This window comes from Chiloscyllium plagiosum, chromosome 2 (assembly GCF_004010195.1).
Source record: "Chiloscyllium plagiosum isolate BGI_BamShark_2017 chromosome 2, ASM401019v2, whole genome shotgun sequence".
In the NCBI taxonomy this organism is placed as follows: Eukaryota; Metazoa; Chordata; class Chondrichthyes; order Orectolobiformes; family Hemiscylliidae; genus Chiloscyllium; species Chiloscyllium plagiosum.
Genome location: NC_057711.1, coordinates 16,927,522 through 16,947,353, shown reverse-complemented (window position 1 = coordinate 16,947,353; position 19,832 = coordinate 16,927,522). Strand labels below are relative to the sequence as shown.

Genomic DNA, 19,832 nt, shown 5'->3' with positions numbered 1-19,832 from the left:
TCGGTTTGCAAGTTAACTCTGATTGGCTGAAAAGTTGCCACGAGAAAGCTAATAGGGACTGAAAGATGTTAAAACTCCTGGGCAATTCAAAAAGTTGCAAGATTTGAACAATTTCTTTTTCCTTGCAAAGAGAACAGTTGATTATTAAACAAAAAATGTTGCACCATGTTCATTTCAGTTTCCCACCACCAGTAATTTATATATTTCAAGAGGAGAACATCAATGTTTACCTTGACTGGCTCAAAAGCAGCCAACCCATATACTTAAATCTCTTCTAGGAAAAACTGAGGGCTGCAGATGCTGGAGATCAGAGCTGAAAATGTGTTGCTGGAAAAGCGCAGCAGGTCAGGCAGCATCCAAGGAACAGGAGAATCAATGTTTCGGGCATGAGCCCTACTTCAGGAATCAGTTTCCTGAAGAAGGGCTCATGCCCAAAACGTCGATTCTCCTGCTCCTTGGATGCTGCCTGACCTGCTGCGCTTTTCCAGCAACACATTTTCAGCAGTATTTAAATCTCTTCCCAGAATCAATGGAAAGATCAAGCCAATAAAGAATAATTCTTGCTTATTCCTCAATATGAAGAGTTAGAAAATTTTTACTCATCTTTCCGATATCTTGAACAGCTGCCACAATAAATTTCAGGCAGTTATCATTCACAACCATTTACTGAACAGCAGATGCACTGCAGCTGTACGGTAAAAACAACTACAGAAGAATTTCAGAACTAGCATGTGCTCTTTTAAGTTAAAATGCCCTGCATTGAGTTGCTCATAATTCAAAACAAACTCTGCTGGGCAAACATGTTGCTGATAGGCCAGGCACCAGACTACCAAAGCAGATATTTAACTTTAAATTGGATTGCAGCAGGAGACTTCCAAAATGACTGCAGAAACATTTTGGGGATGTTCTCAAATCAGTGCTGGAGGGATCAAACATCCTCACTATGACATGGCAGGACCTGCACTGAGCAAAATGAAGCAGTTCCCTTTGGGAAGCCAAATAACACATTGAAATCCTTGATCTTGAGCATGTAGAGGCAAAGTTAAGGCTTTGTAGGGAACAACACAGACCTCAAAACACTTCATCTGCTCAACCCTTCAAGCACCATTTCATCCCCAGGTTACTGTATCTACTGATCAAATGTTGGACCTACAAACTGTCACAGAACCCACTGATGAAGAGGGAAAACAAATCTTCCTTAAAGCTGAGAGACTGGCCAATAAGAATACAAATGTACTCTTTCAGGTGTTAATAAAAATGAAATAGTGTTAATAAAAATGAAGCTCTCTCTAGTTTTCATTATTCATCAAATGAAGCTACTCTTTCACAAATCATATTCTCTATTGTTTATCCCTCTAGGCCATGGTCCAGTGAACTTTGGATTGCTGCAATTGGATTTTATTCATTACCCTGTAACTGCAGAGTATTATGTCAAATCTAAGGAAGCATATCTGCGCCTTAAGGGTTTGGACATTTACAATTCTATTTTACACTGTAAGGTTTTCCACTGCTCCCTTTTTGAGAAAGTAATTTTGGAAGAGAGCTCTCTCTTTTTCATATTGTGATGCAGTGCACAGCATATTAAGTGGGAGTGTGACCTGCTTTCAGTTCAATGCCCAATGTACCATATGCAGCTTGCTCTGCGGATATCAGCAGCAGCAGGCACTGATGGCTCTTTAGTTATCTGTTCCTCCCTCAACCATTCAACACCTGTCCAAGAGCACGGTTAATACTGGGAACTTGGTCATGTAAGAATGATGGCCTCATTCCAACACTTGGCTAGGGTATAACTCTTCCTATTTAAAGCCTATTCCACATACAGGGGACATACTCATATACTACACAATTCAAATCTTAGAAAGGCAGGTGATGATTGTGCTTTACCCGTTGCATTCACAAAGTAAGACCAGGACAGTAGCAAAAGATTGACTTCCCAGCTGAAAGGAGGAGAAAGTGAGGTCTGCAGATGCTGGAGATCAAAGGTGATGATTGTGCTTTACCCGTTGCATTCACAAAGTAAGACCAGGACAGTAGCAAAAGATTGACTTCCCAGCTGAAAGGAGGAGAAAGTGAGGTCTGCAGATGCTGGAGATCAATGTTGAAACTTTATTGCTGGAACAGCACAGCAGGTCAGGCAGCATCCAGGGAACAGGAGATTCGACGTTTCGGGCACAGGCCCTTCTTCAGGAATGAGCAGAGAGTGTTCAGCAGGAGAAGATGGAAAATGAAGTGTTGTTCTTTGAACTTGCGTTAAGGAACACTGCAACAGATCTGGGACAGAAATGTTGGTGTAGGAACACAGTGGTGTGTTGAAGTGGAGGCAGTGGGAAACTCTGGGTCATGTTTTACAGACAGAGTGTAGGTGTTCAGCAAAGCGGTCATCAAATCTGTGTTTCATCTCCCCCGATATACAGGAGACCACATTCTGAGCAGTGAATGAAATAAATGAGTTGAGAGAAGTGCAGGTAAGCTGCTGCTTCACCTGGAAGGTGTGCCTGAGGCCTTGGATACTGAGGTTGGAGGAAGTAAATCGGCAAGTAAGTCACCTTGTGCAAGACCAACCCCTTCCCACAAACGTCACTTCAATATATTACCACCTTTCCTGAGCTGTTAACAGTTCTGATGAAGAATCGCCAGACTCGAAATATTATCTTGCTTTCAAAGAACACAGAACATTACAGCACAGTCCAGGCTCTCTGACCCTCAATGTTGTGCTGACCTGTGAAACCAGCCTGAAGCTGAACTAACCTGCATTGTTGCATTATCATCCATATGTTTATCCAATGGCCATTTAAAAAGACATTAAAGTCGGTGAGTCTACTACAGTTGCAGGCAGGGAGTTTCACGCCATTACTACTCTCTGAGTAAAGAAACTACCCCTCTGACATCTGTCCTATATCTATCACCGCTCAATTTAAAGCTATGTCCTCTCATGCTAGCCATCACTATCCGAGGAAAACGTCTCTCTCTGCTAACACTATCTAATCCTCTGATCATCTTTCACATCTCTATTAAGTCACCTCTCAACCTCTTCCTTCTAACGAAAACAGCCTCAGGTCACTCAGTCTTTCCTCAGAAGACCTTCCTTCCATACCAGACAATATCCTCATAAATCTCCTCTGCATCTTTTCCAAAACTTACACATCCTTCCTATAATGTGGTAACCAGAACTGTACGCAATACTCCAAGTGCGGCCACACCATAGTTTCCTACAGCTGCAACATAACCCCATGGTTCATATGCCTTCTTAACAATCCTATTAACCTGGGTGGCAACTTTCAGGGATCTATGTACATGGACACGGAGATCTTTCTGCTCATCCACACTGCAAGAACCTTACCATTACCCCAGTACTCTGTATTACTGTTACTTCTTCCAAAATGAATCACCTCACACTTTTCTGCATTAAACTCCATTTGCCACCTTTCAGCCCAACTCTGCAGCTTATCTATGTCCCTCTGTAAGCAGCAATATCCTTCAGCACTGTCCACAGCTCGACCGACCTTAGAGTCATTTGTAAATTTACTAACCCATCCTTCTACGCCATCATCCAGGTCATGTATAAAAATGACAAACAGCAGTGGCCCCTAAACAGATCCTTATGGTATACCACTAATAACTGAACACCAGGATGAACATTTGCCACCACCACTCTCTGTCTTCTTTCAGCTAACCAATTTCTGATTCATACCACTAAATCACCCTCAATCCCATACCTCCATATTTACTGCAACAGCTTACCATGGGGAACCTTATCAAACGCTTTACTGAAATCCATGTACACCACATCAACCACTATACCCTCATTCATCTTCTCAACCATCTCAATAAGCTTTGCGAGGCACGACCTGCCCTTCACAAAACTGTGTTGACTATCCCTAATTATCACCCTCACCTTGACCTCTTTCCACCTATCACATTTCCAACACCCCTCCTCCAAGTCCCTCCTCCCTACCTTTTATCTTCTCCTGCTGAACACTCTCTGCTCATTCCTGAAGAAGGGCCTGTGCCCGAAACGTCGAATCTCCTGTTCCCTGGATGCTGCCTGACCTGCTGTGCTGTTCCAGCAATAAAGTTTCAACTTCCCAGCTGAAAGGTTTGTGCCAGTACCAGCGCAGTAGCTCAACTAACCTTCGTCACTGAATTCACAGCAGAGTAGTAAGACAGTCATCTCAACTGATCTCTGTTGGTAATTACGTCCCCCACACACTATGTTATCTTATTCTGTGTCCCCAAGTGTTTTTACTCACTTTTTCATTATGTATGCATCAAGCCTCCTTAAATACAACCATAAGCACATGGAAATTAGATTAATATTTTAACATTTCATTGTCCAAAGGGGCTTCCAGTAAATTCTGTATTTGATTTGTTATTGGCTGTCATATTGGGAGTAGATGGAAATGAGGATTTCACAGCACAAACAGATTAGCCATTATCCTATTGAATAATGAAGCAGTTTCAAAGGGGCCTACTCTTATTCCAGACTCAGATGTTTGTATTTTAAACTGTGCCCTATATTCTAGGCTCACTCAGAAAGGGACAAGTTATTAGAGATGAATCCAGGCAAAATACTGTAAGATGCTGAAAATATGAAACTAACAAAGAAAATCCTGGAAAAAGCTCAGAAGGTCTGGCAACATTAGACAGCAGAGTTAATGTGGAGAAAGTGAGGACTGCAGATGCTGGAGATCCTGACCTCTGGAGATTTCTGATCAAGAGTGTATGCTCGAAATGTCGTCTCTGTTGCTCCTCGAATGCTGCCTGACCGGCTGTGTTTTTCCAGCACCACAACAGGGTTAATATTTCAAGTCTGGTACGACTCTTCTACAGATTGAATCAAAAAGTAAGAGATGAGTCTTGGGGAGGTTTAAATAGCACCAACAAAAGAATTGCCAATGGTTGCAATCTGGAAAGGAGCAAGTGGTTGTTATGCTTTGAAATTGTTGAAACCAATGTTGAGTTCAGAAGTGTGTACAGTGAATCAAATTGTGAAGATGGGTTCCATTAAGGTCAGCTAATCTTCCATTGTGTATAAACAATTAAAGTAGGGGGTCACGTGCCACAGTGGTAGTGCCAGTACCTCTGAGCCAGGAGACCAGGGTTTAAGCTGCACTTGCTCCAGAGGTGTGAAATAGCAACTCTAAAGGGTCAATGAAAATGTGTGCACAGCTTTCTTGGTGCTGTGGTAGTGTCACTAACTCTGGATCAGGAGGCCCAGATTTGAGTCTCACCTGCTCAAGAAATGTGTAATGGTATCTCTACAATCTATAGAAGAATGAACCAATTGGAATGCTGACAGTGGTTAAAAGTGATGGAAAGAAATTTCCTCTGTTCAGAGTGTTCAGGACAGGGAGAAACAACACTAAAATAAAGGCTGGATCTTTCACTGGGACAACACATAGTAACGGCAATCTGGAACTTTCTCCCCCAAAATATATTTTAGAGGTTAGGCCAATTGTAAATGTAAAATCTGAGATTGATAAAGTTTTTGTTAGGCAGTGGAATCAAGGGAATGGAAGCAGTTAGTTATGTTGTGTCAAAATGCCAGGTATTTGCATTCTCACAATGATTGTTACATTCTTCTAAGTCTTTTCTGCCCTTTCTCCATTGTTGCAATGTCCTCTTCTGCAAAATTGCATCAAAGTGGCAGGTAGTATTGCTCCATTCAGCTGAGTCTTTTTATGGATGGTACTCTGGTGGAGCAAGACAGAACCAGTTTTCAATTCCTTCCAGGAAGTTTTTGAATGATTGGACAATTTCCTCTGCCAGATTACCCTATTAGCAATGGTCAAAAAAAAACCCATTTGGTACATGACTACTTACATTCCAAACGAAAGGGAATAGGGATTGGTTTAAGGTGAGAAATCAGTTTCTTCTTCATTAGCTAAGAGCAGATGTGAACTGGATTTTTATTATGATTCTGTTTCTCTGACTTCTTAAACTGATGTTTATAGTGAACGTTTCAACAAATGATTTATGTACAGCCTGTGACATGCAATGTTAGGGAGCTGCGAGGTTATAACTATCAGGAAAGGCTGAACAGCCTTGAGCTGTTTGCTATAAAAATGAAAAGCTGATGGGTATATGAGTAGACATGTTTAAAATTATGAAGGTGCTTGATGGTATAAGCATGAAAGAAATATTTCGAAACAACACAGATTCTAAAAATATGAGTCTTTAAGGATGGAGTCTGAACAGTAATTATGTTGTGAGAAGCAACCTGGCAGAATGATTTAGAGTAATGCTCTAGAGATTATAGTACCTGCACAAATATTCCTCCTCAGGATGAGAAGCATCCTGTGTAGGAAACGGGAATCAAATTCATTAAAGTTCTGGAGAAACTTTTAGTTTGCTTCAGAGAGTGGCTAGCATACGGAGCAGTTGAGTAAAATTGCTTCGTTGCCCTTAAGAGGAAATGAGACATGCACATAAAAGGTAAAGGAATGGAAGGATGTGCTGATAGGATAAGATGAAGAGAGGAGGGAAGTAGTTAATTTTGAGCATAAAGACTAGCTGAGCCAAAAAAAAAAGCCCATTTGCTAAGTGGTGAAATTCTGGATAAAATATTTGAATTAAAAATAAACAATACAACAGAAAGAATGTTGAGGTAGGAATATAATAAATTCTATTGGATAAAATTGAGATGGTTATACATTTTAAGAGCTTGGAAACAAACTTCATACAACTGGTGATATGTTGCAGACTGCGATAAGTGGGAGCTCATGGACATTAATATGACCTAAGACATTTGTAGTAAGTTCCTGCACCTTGAGGAACTTCCACACAGGGCTGTTAAGCTGGAGGCAGAGCTTCACAGACTGCAATGCATTAGGAAGAGGAATACAATATGTAACTGTGAATATAACATAAAATAGCGATTTATGCTAATTGAATTGTGAAATGTTTATCTCTTAAATTTACCAGCTTGTCCTTCAAAATGTGAGCAACTGTGGAACCACAGACAATTGCAGCACAAAAAAGGGGCTATTCAAACCATTGTGTCTGTTGCAGTCAGTAAAAGAGCGAACAACAAGCCACCCATTCTAATCTCAACCTCCTGCACTTGCTGCATAGTCCCACAGGTTACAGCATTTCAGCTGCAGATCATGCTAACTTTTAAAAGAGGTGGATGTTTCTGCCTCCACCACTAAATTCCTAACACCAATTAGACGGAGGAGAGGTTGAGTAAATTGGGCCTGTATCTGTCGGAATTTAGAAGAATTAGAAATGAGACACACAGGATGGTGAGGGGGTTTGACAGGGTAGATGTGGAGAGTAGGACAGTTCAGGACCACAGGGCATAATCTCAGAATAAAAGGTCACCCACTTAATATAGAGTCAAAATGGAATTTCTTCTCTCTGTAGGTTATGAATCTATGGAATTGATTACCACAGAGGGCTGGGTCATTCAAGGCTGACATTAATAGATTTTCAATCATTGATTGATATCAAACAGTTGACTGGTTTCATTACCCTAATGAAATACTATGAAATTACTCAATTAATTGAAAAGGAAATTGGATAACTGTTATAGAAAGAAGAATATTAAAGAATGATGGCCAGAGAGGTGTGGGAAATCAGATATATGTAGCTAGTGCCACTTAAAGTGCAGCACAGGCACAATGAATCTCCTTCCTAGCTGTGATTTTCTTTTTTATTCATTCATTCATGGAATGAGGGCATCACTGGCCAGGCCAGTATTTATTGCCCGTTGGCAAGTAGGAGTCAACCACATTTCTGTGGATCTGGAGTCACATCTAGGCCAGTCCGGGGAAGGACAGCAGTTTCCTTCCCTAAAGAACATTAGTGAACCATATGGGTTTTTCCGAAAATTGACAATGAATTCATGGTCATCATTAGATTCGTAATTCTAGATTTTTATTGAATTCAGACTCCACCATCTGCCATGCTGGGATTTGAGCCTGAGGCTCCAGAACATTACCTAAGTTTTAGTAATAGTACCACTGGGCCATCACCTCCCCTTTCTGTAATTGAGGAAACACATTGTCAATGATCATTTAGTCTCCTTCAGTATTATGGCCTCCCATGTGGATAGCTGCACAAGTCATTACTTTCAGAATTTCACAGATGTGAGAACTAAATTCAGTCATGGAGTATGTTCATAATTCCACTTCAACTGACTGATTGTTGTTTCATTTGCAAAGGAAAGGACAATTCAATGAGAAAGATTAATCAGAGCAAGTTATTAAAACATGTAATCTGTATTTGTAATTTAGGAAATTAATCCTTGGGATATTTATGTATAGGTGCAAATTTCTGTGCCATGCTTGCACCAAACTGAAAAAAGCAAAACAGTGTTAGAAGGGTCAATTCCTGCAGAGCAGGTAGAAGCATTCACCTTCTGAGAACTTGTTGGTTCCAGTGGAGGTGTTTGGAACATAGGAATCACTAAACAATGAAAAAGACAAGGCCTACCTATTTCACCCTCTATTGCTAGATCCCTGCAAAGTCAGTTGCTCAGTAGTCCTAAAAGTGACTATTTTCTGTTTCAGTTTATCATGCTGACTTACATCTTCATGCTGGCTTGGTTGGGAGTGACAGCCTTCACCTCACTGCCTGTCTTCATGTACTTCAACATCTGGACACTCTGCCAGAATGTCACCATCATGGAGTCCACTGATCTCTGCTTTGACCTCCGTCAGTTTGGTACGTCACTGCTTGTGCGGAGTGATAGAATAAGAAGATGGAAGCAGCTTTACTGTTCAATGTGATGGGTCATTTTTCTTTTCTCTTCACTCGGCTTTCAGTGATCACTTCCTGGGGCTCCATTTGTCTGGAGCCTCTGAGTCAGCAGATCTCAATCCAGAGCCTTGAACATAAAACTCATTCTGACACTTCCTGGGGTAGAAGTGCTCAGTTAGCAATGCCAACCTTCTGACAACTCATTGAGTTGTGATTTGATTTGCCTTCTCAGGTGGATGTAAAAAACCATGTGATAATATTTCAAAGAAGTGCAAGGCAGTTCTCTGCCCGTCCTGGTCAATATATATCAAGCAATCAACATTATTAATACAGATCTTCCAGCCATAAAGGGCGGCACAGTGGCCCAGTGGTTAGCACTGCTTCCTCACATTGTCAGGGACCCAGATTTGACTCTAGCCTTGGGGGACTGTCTGTGTAGAGTTTGCACATTCTCCCCGTGTCTGCGTGGGCTTCCTCTGGGTGCTCTGGTTTCCTCCCATAGTTCAAAGGTATGCAGGTTAGGTGAATTGGCCAAGCTAAATTGCCCATAGTGTTAGGTGCATTAGTCAGGAGCAAAAATGTCAGGAAATGCATTTGAATGGGTTATTGTTTGGTGGGTCGGTGTGGACCTGTTAGGCCAAATAGCCTGTTTCCACACAATGTAGGAAATCTAATCTAATAGCCATTATCTCACTTTATTTTGTGTGAACTTGCTGTGTGGTAAGTGCTGTATTTTCCACATCACACAGCAGGGACAATGCTACAAAAGCAAAGCTCGTTAGGATGTCTGGAGGCCTAAAAAGAGTACAATATAACTGCAAGTATTTTTTCCTTTCCTTGGTCAACTGTGTCTTATTTAGTAAACCTGGTTTAACCTCTGACTGTGGGTTCAACACCTAATTCTATGTCTTGAGCACAAAACTTTAAGATTGCCCCTCTGTTGTAGTAGCAAACTATTGCTGCCATCCTTAGAATGAGGCATTCAAATGAGATGATGGAAAAGATATTGCAAAAAATGAATTGTTGAGAAAGAGTGAAGGATTTATTCCTGGTCATCTGGATAATATTTGACCCTTAATTGACATCAGAGAAACAGGTTATCTGGTTATTCTGGCATAGCTGTAGGTGAGAATTCTCTGTCCGTGAATCCTCTTTCCTGTATTACAAAGGTGATTACACTTGAGGTTTGCTATAAAGTGCTTCAGGGGAAGTTTGTGAAAGACTCTGTCTAAAAGCAAGTTTTCTTTATTCGTTTTTCTTTTTCTCCCCTAATGTCCGAAGGTTTGAGGTAATCAGACAATTGTTTGTGAATTCCCTGTGGGCACAGATCAATAATTGATAGCTAGAAGGCTTACCAGAGCAATTGGAATCAGTGACACAGATCAGAAGTTGCTGAAAATCTGTAGGATGGCTGTGGATTCTTAACCATGGTTGATTAACAGAGCTTTCTGTTTCAGGTATTGTGCCTATTCATGAGCAGAAGATGGTCTGCACTTTGAATGAGAACTTCAGCAAACTTTGTCAATCTAATGATGTAAGTCAAGTTCTGAGTTTGTAGACTGGGGTACTGACTTGCAGAATTGAATTCTGCTGAAAATTCCGTATGCATGAACTGCTTGATCATTGATGTATATTTAGGGATTTTGGCTGTACCATTTCATATTACTGCAGATAAAAAATTTTAAAAAATCATGGGACTTTGGCTTTGCAAGCTTCCAGAAAGTTCATTTCCTGTTCTGATTGTTCATCACACTTTTGTTTTCCACTGAAATTAGCCATCAATGCAGTTGTGTGCTCTGGCCACCAGGCAGCAATGTTCACATTTCGACTCTGTTACATGGGCTTGGATGTTTACATTACTAGCATGGCCTAAACCAAGTGTAAGGCATTTTACTCTGGATTACATATCTGTCAAGGTTGCTCCATGTCCAATTTTGAGAGATAGCTCTGGGCTAAGCTGGGATTTTTGTCAAAGCACTGGGATGTTTAGGGCAGGAATGTCTTGACTTAGTCCACTCCCCTCCTTTAAAATATCCACAGTATGCCATTTTTGTCCTGGAAAGACCAAGGAAGGATAGAGTCAGACCTGTCTCTTATGGAGGTAGTTTGAGAGCAACAACAGAAACATGCGAGAGCCAAAATGGACAAGTTAATAGGCCCATCTCACTTCTTTGAGACTTTAATGCAGTTGAATTAAAAGCTGGTAGGCTTTCTTGTCTTCATCACCCATAATACCTGACACTCCATGTGCCAATGCCCCTTCCATTCCACCCCTCATTCCTCCCTAGTCCCACTTAATTCCTATTCCCCCTCCATTGTCCCTGACTTCCCTCATGTTACATCTATGTCATTGTACATTCTCCATATATTCTCTATTATATAATATTGACACAATATAGACAGATATCAGGAGCCACACAAGTGCAGATTCAAAAATGTCTCATAACCTAATGGAGCTCTCACTCAAATGTGCTTCATAATGAAAAACTCCTCCATAAAGTCAATTCATAGAAGTATAATTCCCATGAACTCTTCTGTTAGGCAGATAATACTGAAGCCTGAATGCATGCACCAGCAGGTTCAGGAACAGCTCCTTCCCGGCCGTTATTAGACTGATGAATGGACTCTCTAGCCTCAAATAATGCTGATCATGCTAATGCCGATTGCGCCTAGCGCATGCTTTCTGCAATGTAATCTGTGTGCCTCTGTCAAGTCTTTTTGATCTGTATACCCTCACTTACTATGATCTGCTTGTACTGCTCATAAACAAAGCCTTTCACTGTACTTCAGTACACGTGACAATCAATCAATTAATCATCAATGAATTGTTCAATTTCTTGTAATAACAATGACAAATCTGTTTTACTGACCACCTGAAAGGCAGATAACCATTCAAGTGATCTTTTAAACAATAAACCAAATTATGAAGATCAATCTCTGTTGAGACAAGTGGTTCTGTATGTTGAGAAACTCAGTCAAAGCATTCATAACATGCTCAGCAGTCAGACCTTGGGACATCTAAGCAATGGAGCCTTTTGCAAATGTACAGATAGATGATTAATATCTTCTCTTGAAGCAACACTGCTATTCAATTAACTTCAGCAGCTAGTATTTCCTTTTACCTTTAATGAAAGCTGCAGACCTTTCTTTAACTTGAAATGATTGGGAATTTAAGCCACTTCAGATTCTGTGAGAAACTTGAATAGAGAATGGTAAGTTAACAGGTGAAACTGGAATAAGGGAGAAATTAAACATTATAAATCATATTCGCAATGCGTCGATATGAATTTATAGAATATAATAAATAAAACTGGGAAAGTTACAGGTGCAGATTGCTAAATGGAATTATGATGTTATGGATATAACAATGACATGAGAGCAGAAATTTGTGGTCATTCTTGGTCACAGTGTAAGCAGAGAAGAAAGAAAATGAAAGAGGTGACAATAATGTCTAAGGAGAGGATCTTGCTGCTGAAAAATGCGAATGTTTCAGAGGGTCAAATACAGAATTGATTTGGATAGAGCCTAGGAACAAAACAGGTGCAATTAAATTGTATGTTGTACTCTATCGATGACCAGCCACTGAGAGGGATGTAGAGTAACAAATTGCAAGGAACTACTTAGAGAAGCACAAACATTAGAGATTAATTAGAATGAGGCACTTTAATTTTCCAAAATTAGTGTAGGTATGGTAGGTGATAGTTTAAAGGACAAAGAGGGGTAAGTATTCTGAGGTTGTACTCTGGAGAATTTTCCATGGTGGAAATGTGACCAAGCCTATCTGGAAAGCGGCACTGCTCAACCTGTTTTTTTTTTGCAATGGAGTGGACAAGTAGAACATGTCAGTGGGAGAACATTTTGGGGATACTGATGAATATATCGTAAGCTTTCAGAAGACAATGGAAAACAACAATAAACAATCCAGAGGAAGAATAATTAACTATAGGAGAATTGACTTCCATGGGGCAAAACCAGTTGGACTGGATAGACAGAACCCAAAGATTGGTGGGAAAAGTTGCGCTCAAATAGGAGATGTTTTGGGCACAGCCAAGGTAAATTCCTTTAAAAGAGAACTTTAGGGCAAATAAATATAGAGCTCCTTGGATGTAAAAGGAGATCGAAATTAAGAAAAGGGAGAAGAAAGATGTTAATGACAGGTTAAAGAATACAGTATATTCTTTAGATTACTTACAGTGTGGAAACAGGCCCTTCAGCCCAACAAGTCCACACCGACCCACAACCCACCCAGCCCCATTCCCCTACATTTACTCCTTCACCTAACACTACGGGCAATTTAACATGGCCAATTCACCTAACCTGCACATCTTTGGACTGTGGGAGAAAACCCACGCAGACACGGGGAGAATGTGCAAACTCCACACAGTCAGTCGCCTGAGGCGGGAATTGAACCCGGAGCTCTGGCGCTGTGAGGCAGCAGTGCTAACCACTGTGCTACCATGCCACCCGCCTTTGCAAGGGAGATAAAGAACAAATAGCAAACGCAAAGAGGAATTATGAGAAGAAACCGGCAATTAAAATAAAAGGGAATCCAAAATGATTGTAGAAGCACATAGTTTGGAAACATTTGGTAAAGGAGGAATAAGGCCATTGTAATGATGATGCTCCTTTAACAAGGTCATGGTGTCCTTGGCTTTTTCTTTCAGAGATGTCATAAAAGACAGAGACTTGAAAAAGTATAAGTTTGAAGGGTTTTAGGGCCAATTTGATTATAGCCAACAGATACTGCCTCCAGAAAAAAGGCTTTCAAGTTTAAAAAAAAATATTTGTACAATGAAAGGGGAGTGGTCAGTTCTTCCAGCTCAGATTTTCTCCGGTTTGGTTTGGTCTGGCCATTCAATGAATGCAGTTGGACAATTATGAAGCTGCTGGACCCAAAGAAGCAGGTCCATGCTGACACTCCCTCTCTCTGACTTCTCTTCTGTAAGACCCTGTGTTTGATTCTACCTTTTGTGCCAAGGAGTGTTTATATGGATTGTTGCAAGTATTAGGAACAGCATCCTCAAATTGGTATAATCTGTTGGGTTTTCAGATAGGTTAAGTTATTTGGGCGGCACGGTGGCACAGTGGTTAGCACTGCTGCCTCACAGCGCCAGAGACCCGGGTTCAATTCCCGCCTCAGGCAACTGACTGTGTGGAGTTTGCACATTCTCCCTATGTCTGAGTGGGTTTCCTCCCACAGTCCAAAGATGTGCAGGTCAGGTGAATTGGCCATGCTAAATTGTCCGTAGTGTTAGGTAAGGGGTAAATGTAGGGGTATGGGTGGTTTGTGGGTCGGTGTGGACTTGTTGGGCCGAAGGGCCTGTTTCCACACTGTAAAGTAACCTAATCTAATTTGGTATTTTGTTCTCTTTTGTTTGTGTTGCTTTCGGTAATCTTGTAATTAAATCCTGTTTTGTTTAAAACTAAGTGGTTTGGCCAACTGCATCGCTCCTGGAAAATCCACCTAACACCTGCTTAAAACAACTTGCAAAGTTAGGGTGGGCTATCTTGAAATGGTTTAACGGAATCTGGCCTGGTCCATAATACCAATCAGAGACCAAAAAGGAGACTGAAACATAGAAACAAGAGGCATGGCTGAGGTATTAATTGAATAGATTGCATCTGTCTTTATCAAAGAAGCAAATGTTATATAGAGGAGGAACATCTGTCACTAAAAATGTTCAGAATTGGTAACAAAAGGGTAATGGATAGTATGAAAAGTTACCAAGGCACCTGGGCAGATGAGATGCATTCCAGGATACTGAAGTAAGTGAATGTGGGAATTGCAGAGGTATTGGTCATAATTTTTCAGATTTCTTTAGTTTCAGAAATGGCGTCAAAGCCTAGAGATCTACAAACATCGCTCATTTTTCACAAGAGTTGGTAAGGCAATTATTGTTAATAAGTTCAACTTTGATGGTAGGGAAACTTCTACAATCAATAATTTTGGATGGAATTAATAGTCATATTGACAAATGCAAATTACTTAGAGAGAACCAGCAGGAATTTCCTAAGGGAAAATCGTGTTTAATTAACTTGCTAGAGGTAAGAGAGAGGTTTGATGACCCCAGTGCTGTTTAGGTTTTGTATATGGATTTCCAGATGGTATTTGATACAGTGTAATGTACAGATGGATTAGCAAAGTTAGTACTCAATCTTTTAGAGTGTCAATAGCAACAAGGATACAAAATTGGCTATAGGAGTGATAAGAAACAGAATAATAGTCTGCAGTGGAATTCCCAGGGGTCAATTTTTTTTCCCCTGATACATATCACTGACCTAGATCTTGGTGTAAAGAAAATAACTACAAAATTTGTGGATGATACAAAAGTTGGGAACATTGTTAACTTTGAGGGGGATGCGTAGAACTTCATAGGGCATTGGCAAGTTGGTGGAGAAGACAGGTTGGTCAAATGGGTGACTTTCAATGTGGAGAAGTGCAAAATGACATAGGTTGGTCCAAATAACATGGAGAGTACAAAATAAAGGTTATTACACTAAAGAGTGTGTGACAGCAGACAGACATAGCAGTAAAGGTCCATAATTCATTAAAGATGGCATAGCAGGTGGAGAGATTAATTAATACAGCACACAGTGTCCTTGGTTTTATTAATTAAGGTCAAAGGTCACACGTTCACCAGGTTCATTTGAAGTCACAAGCTTTTGGAGCGCTGCCCCTTCATCTTAAAATAAACCTCTTGAACTATAACCTGGTGTTGTGTGACTTCTGACCTTGTCCACCCCAATCCAACATCATCACCTCCATAACTTTATTAATTAAAGTGTAAAATAAAAAGCAGAGGTATTTGATGAACTTACATAAGACATGAATTAGATCTCAGCCAAAGTATTGTGTACAGTTTTTGGACACCACACTTCAGGATGGACGTGGACACTTTGGAAACAGTACAGAAGAAGTAGATGAGAATGATTCCAGGAGCAAGAAACTTCAGTTATGAAGAAAGATTGTAAAGTTTGAATGTTTTCCTTGGAAAGGAGATTTAAAAGAAGTTTCAAAAGTCATGAGGCATCTAGATGGAGCAACTAGAGAGCAACTGTACTCATGGAAGGGTCAAGAACAATAGGACACAGATTTAAAGTAATTTGCAAAAGAAACAAATGTAATCTAGTTAGGTTCTGAAATGCATTGCCTAGAAGTGCAGTAGAATCAAGTTCTAGCTGAAGCATTCAAGAGAATATTAGATGATTATTTGAGTAGCAACAACATATAGAATTATGAGGAAAAAACGTGAGAATGGCACTCACAATTAAGCCCATATGGAGAGCCAGTGCAGATACAATAGCCAAATGGGTGGGAGTAGCAAATATCAGAAGAACGTTGCTGGGCAGTTTTTGCTCCCTTCAAGGACACTCTCCAAATTATGTCCTTTAAGACCTAATTCTTTGACTCAGCCTTTGGGTATATGATAAAGAAATTGGTTAAGTGGCAGGGAGTGGAGATCATGGGAAGTTACCTTAACTGATAGTGACACAATCACTGGTGATCAGCAGGGACCTCAGTAGTCACCACACTTACTATCAATTTAGATTACGGGATTGAAAGTCACATATCCAGTTTTGCTGATGGCATATAGATAGGTTAGTTAGCTTCACATTACAGTTGGAAGCAAAGCAAAATGAAGAAAGTGCTAGATTCAGGAAAGTGATCAAAATTGTGGCAAATGGATTTCAATATAGCAAAATAATCCACTTTAAACTTCAACATGATAGAATATATCCTAAATGATGAAATGCTAAAAGTAATAGAGGGACCAAAGCAATTTGGGTGTCCGTGTGCATAGTTCATTACAATGTAATGAAAAGATTCAGAAAGTAATCATAGAAACAAATGGAATGCTGACCTTTATATCGAGAGGATTAGATCAGAAGAGGCTAAAAGTCATGACTCAGCTGCATAGAGTTCTGATTAGACAATACATGTGTGTGGTTTTGTGAACTACACATTAGGAAAGATATATTAGCAATATAGGGGGTGCAGTGTAGATTTGCTGGAATGATACCTGGAATCCAATGGATAAGTTACAGGCAATATTATACAAACTACTGCTTTATAATTGTGTATTTCAGAATGTCAGAAATCAATTTGATTAATTTTCAAGATATGGAAGGGAACAGCTAAGACAGAGAATACCTATTTCCATTAGGTAATGGGTTTTAGGACTATGACCGAGGGAGGAGGTGCAAAGTATAAACATTAGAGTCCAGTCTTACAGGAAGAAAGATAAGAATTATTTCTATGCAATAAACTGTAATAGATGTTCAGAACTCTCTTCTGCAAGTGGCAGTTAATAGAAATCAATTGGTAATTGTAAAACTGTGCTTGATAGTTTTGTTAGCTTTGGTTTTAGTGGATACTGGGACAGCGTTGGTTGGGGAGTTAGGTTGCAAGTCAACCATGAGCTTATTGATTAACATAACAGCCTTGAAGGGGCTGAATATCCTATTCCTTTTCTTACACTCTGCAAGTTGTAAATAGACATATCGACTAAGAATTGTGAACTGAGCAAGTCCATGAGTAGAGTGAAATCTAAAGCATTAATGTTTCCCAGTCAAAGCCATTCAAAAGAGTCTACTACACGCAATCTATTCTTGATGAAAGTCAGCATGACATTTCTGTATGGCTGCTATCAAATTGATTTATATCAAAGATACCTGCTGAAAAGTAGCTTTTCATCTTTTTTTCTAAATACAACCTCCGTGAGTAAGATGAGAAAACATTTGAAAATACTTTCTCACACACACACTCTTTCCTTCCAGTCTCTCATGAACATGAGCCTGCAATTATGCACCTACCTGTTGGAATGTCACTTTTGTTCCATTACCCTGGAGTCACATGACCAAAGGTTAGGGGAGGTTAATGAGAGAGAGGGATGGGAAGTTAGTGTTACTGTTCAGTCTGAGCCAGTGCAAGTTTCTTGATGACCCTGACAGATTTAACTTCAAAAGAATAAAGTAACCATCGGGCTGCTCTCTCTCAATAGACAGAGCTGACTGGTGGTGAGTATAACCTAAGGATCACCTTGCCTCGAATGAGGGACAAGGGCAGGACTTCTATGGTGAACTTAGCCAGTGTGGAAATTGAGCTCATTCTGTTATTCACCAACTGTCCAGCCAGCTGAGTTAACCCTCGTCCTGGGCATCAACCCTGGCTTAGCAGCAAAAGAGCAGGACAGTCAAGACTATACCAAATATATTTTGAATGGTTGAGAATAAGTCTGGGTTTGAAAGCTAAGTGGGTATTGAAATTCTACAAAGTGATTTGGCTCACAATGGTTCGATAGCATCCCTATTGTTAAGTTGCTGCTACATTGATTCCTTTAATGAAGCAAATCGGGCCAATTTTGATTTGATGTGATTAGATTTGTTATTGTCACGTGTTTTGAAATATAATGAAAACATTGTTTTGCATGCTATTCAAGCAGGTCATACCATACATCAGTGCATTGGGTTTTTAGAACAAAATGCAGAATATAATGTTCGAGTCACTGAGAAGGTGCAGAGAGAGATCAACTTTCACCTTTGAGAGGTCTGATGTTAATGGGGAAGCAACTGGTCTTGAGTCTGTAGGTACATGTTTTCACACTTTTGTTTCTTCTGCGTGATGGAAGAATTAAAATTAGAATTGGATGCATTGTCATGTGCACTGAAGTTACAAAGAACAGGAGCACTGTGAAAAGTGTACAATGTGGTCAGCACTTAATGCCATCTTAGGTACAAAGTACCTAGGTTCATACCTTAGGCACAAAAACAGAGAAAATAAAGATAAGAAAGTTACACTATGTAACAGATATACATTGTATCAATACAAGTGAGGAAAATAAGAAATAAAGCTAAAAAGACAAACATTATAGTCTTTCTCATAAGAAGGGAAAGAGGTATAGCCAGGATGGGAGGGGTCTTTCATTAAATTGGCTGATTATATTGCCAAATATATTTGATGATATTGCTCAATGAGCCAGAAGTGGGGCAGGCTCAGTTATGTTTTCACTAGATTTTCACTTTCCTGACTATCTGCAGAATGAGTGTCTCATACCATCTCGTTATTTTTTCCTAGTTGAACATGACATTCCATTTGTTCATTGTGGCCCTGGCTGGAGCGGGAGCAGCCGTCATTGCTATGGTGAGTACAAAACTATGACCATTGTCAGCCTTTAGATATGGCGTGACCTACTCATTGACGGTACAATGAAGATCTTAGTTCACCTCATTAGTGTTGCTTTAGCCCATGAATATCTACATAAACTCCAATGTGAATGAAGTCAAATCGATAGGAAATGTCTGAATAGCTATTTATTTTCCAATGGAGACAGATATAAATCCCCGTTAACTGGATTTACAACTGCAGTGAATAGTGATGCTGGATGGCTTTTTTTGACTGTGGGATAAACTTATTGACTTCAACAATATGATAATTGATTCTCTGTCACAGAAGACAACCTCTGGAGAAGCAGCTGGAGCTCCATTCAATCTGTTTATTTACTAGCAATGCTCAAAGCAGCAGTATTGTATATACATTAAATTTTACCTGAACCACCTCAGAATTAAAGGAGGACATTTCTAGGCAAAACTACATTGCATTGTTGAGGAGAAATGCAACTTGGAGTTTTCCCTGTGTTTGTACATAATCTGGATGGCAACCATTTAGATGACTTGAATTGTTGAGGAATCTTGGCCATAAGTGGGTTATATGTTTAACTATGATTTAGATCTATTGTTGCACAGTAAAAACTGGTATTAAGTTCTGCACATGTTGTAGAAAATGGCAACTTATATTCAGCTCCTTTAATTGCAATGCCAAGACATACAAGGCTATGGGCCAAGTATTGGAGAATAGCATTCGAATAGTTAGATGCTTGTCTTTTAACCATTGCTGACTTGACAGTCCAAAGGGTTTCTTTCTGTGTTTTAGACACCTATGACTATGACACAGCAAGTCTTCTCCAACTTGCTTGCTTGGAGAGATCTCCTCATGTTTGACATATAGGCACAGCAAAAAAAACCAAAGTTGTTGAGAAAAAAGTCAAAAATCACAAAACCCTTTTTTTTAAATTGCACGCTCGGGTTAGCTGTTAAAAAAAGGGTTTTGTGATTTACACATGAAAGAAGTG

At 39.9% G+C, this 19,832-nt stretch overlaps 1 protein-coding gene across 1 annotated transcript in view; it reads left to right on the top strand.

The window, feature by feature from the left end:
- Window positions 1-19,832, top strand: part of LOC122557223 (proteolipid protein DM beta) — a 230,267-nt gene that overhangs the window by 191,779 nt on the left and 18,656 nt on the right. Inside the window, exons 4-6 of the mRNA XM_043704677.1 lie at window positions 8,514-8,667; window positions 10,161-10,237; window positions 18,779-18,844. Coding sequence (XP_043560612.1) covers window positions 8,514-8,667; window positions 10,161-10,237; window positions 18,779-18,844 — 297 coding nt within the window. The remainder of the gene's footprint in view (window positions 1-8,513; window positions 8,668-10,160; window positions 10,238-18,778; window positions 18,845-19,832) is intronic.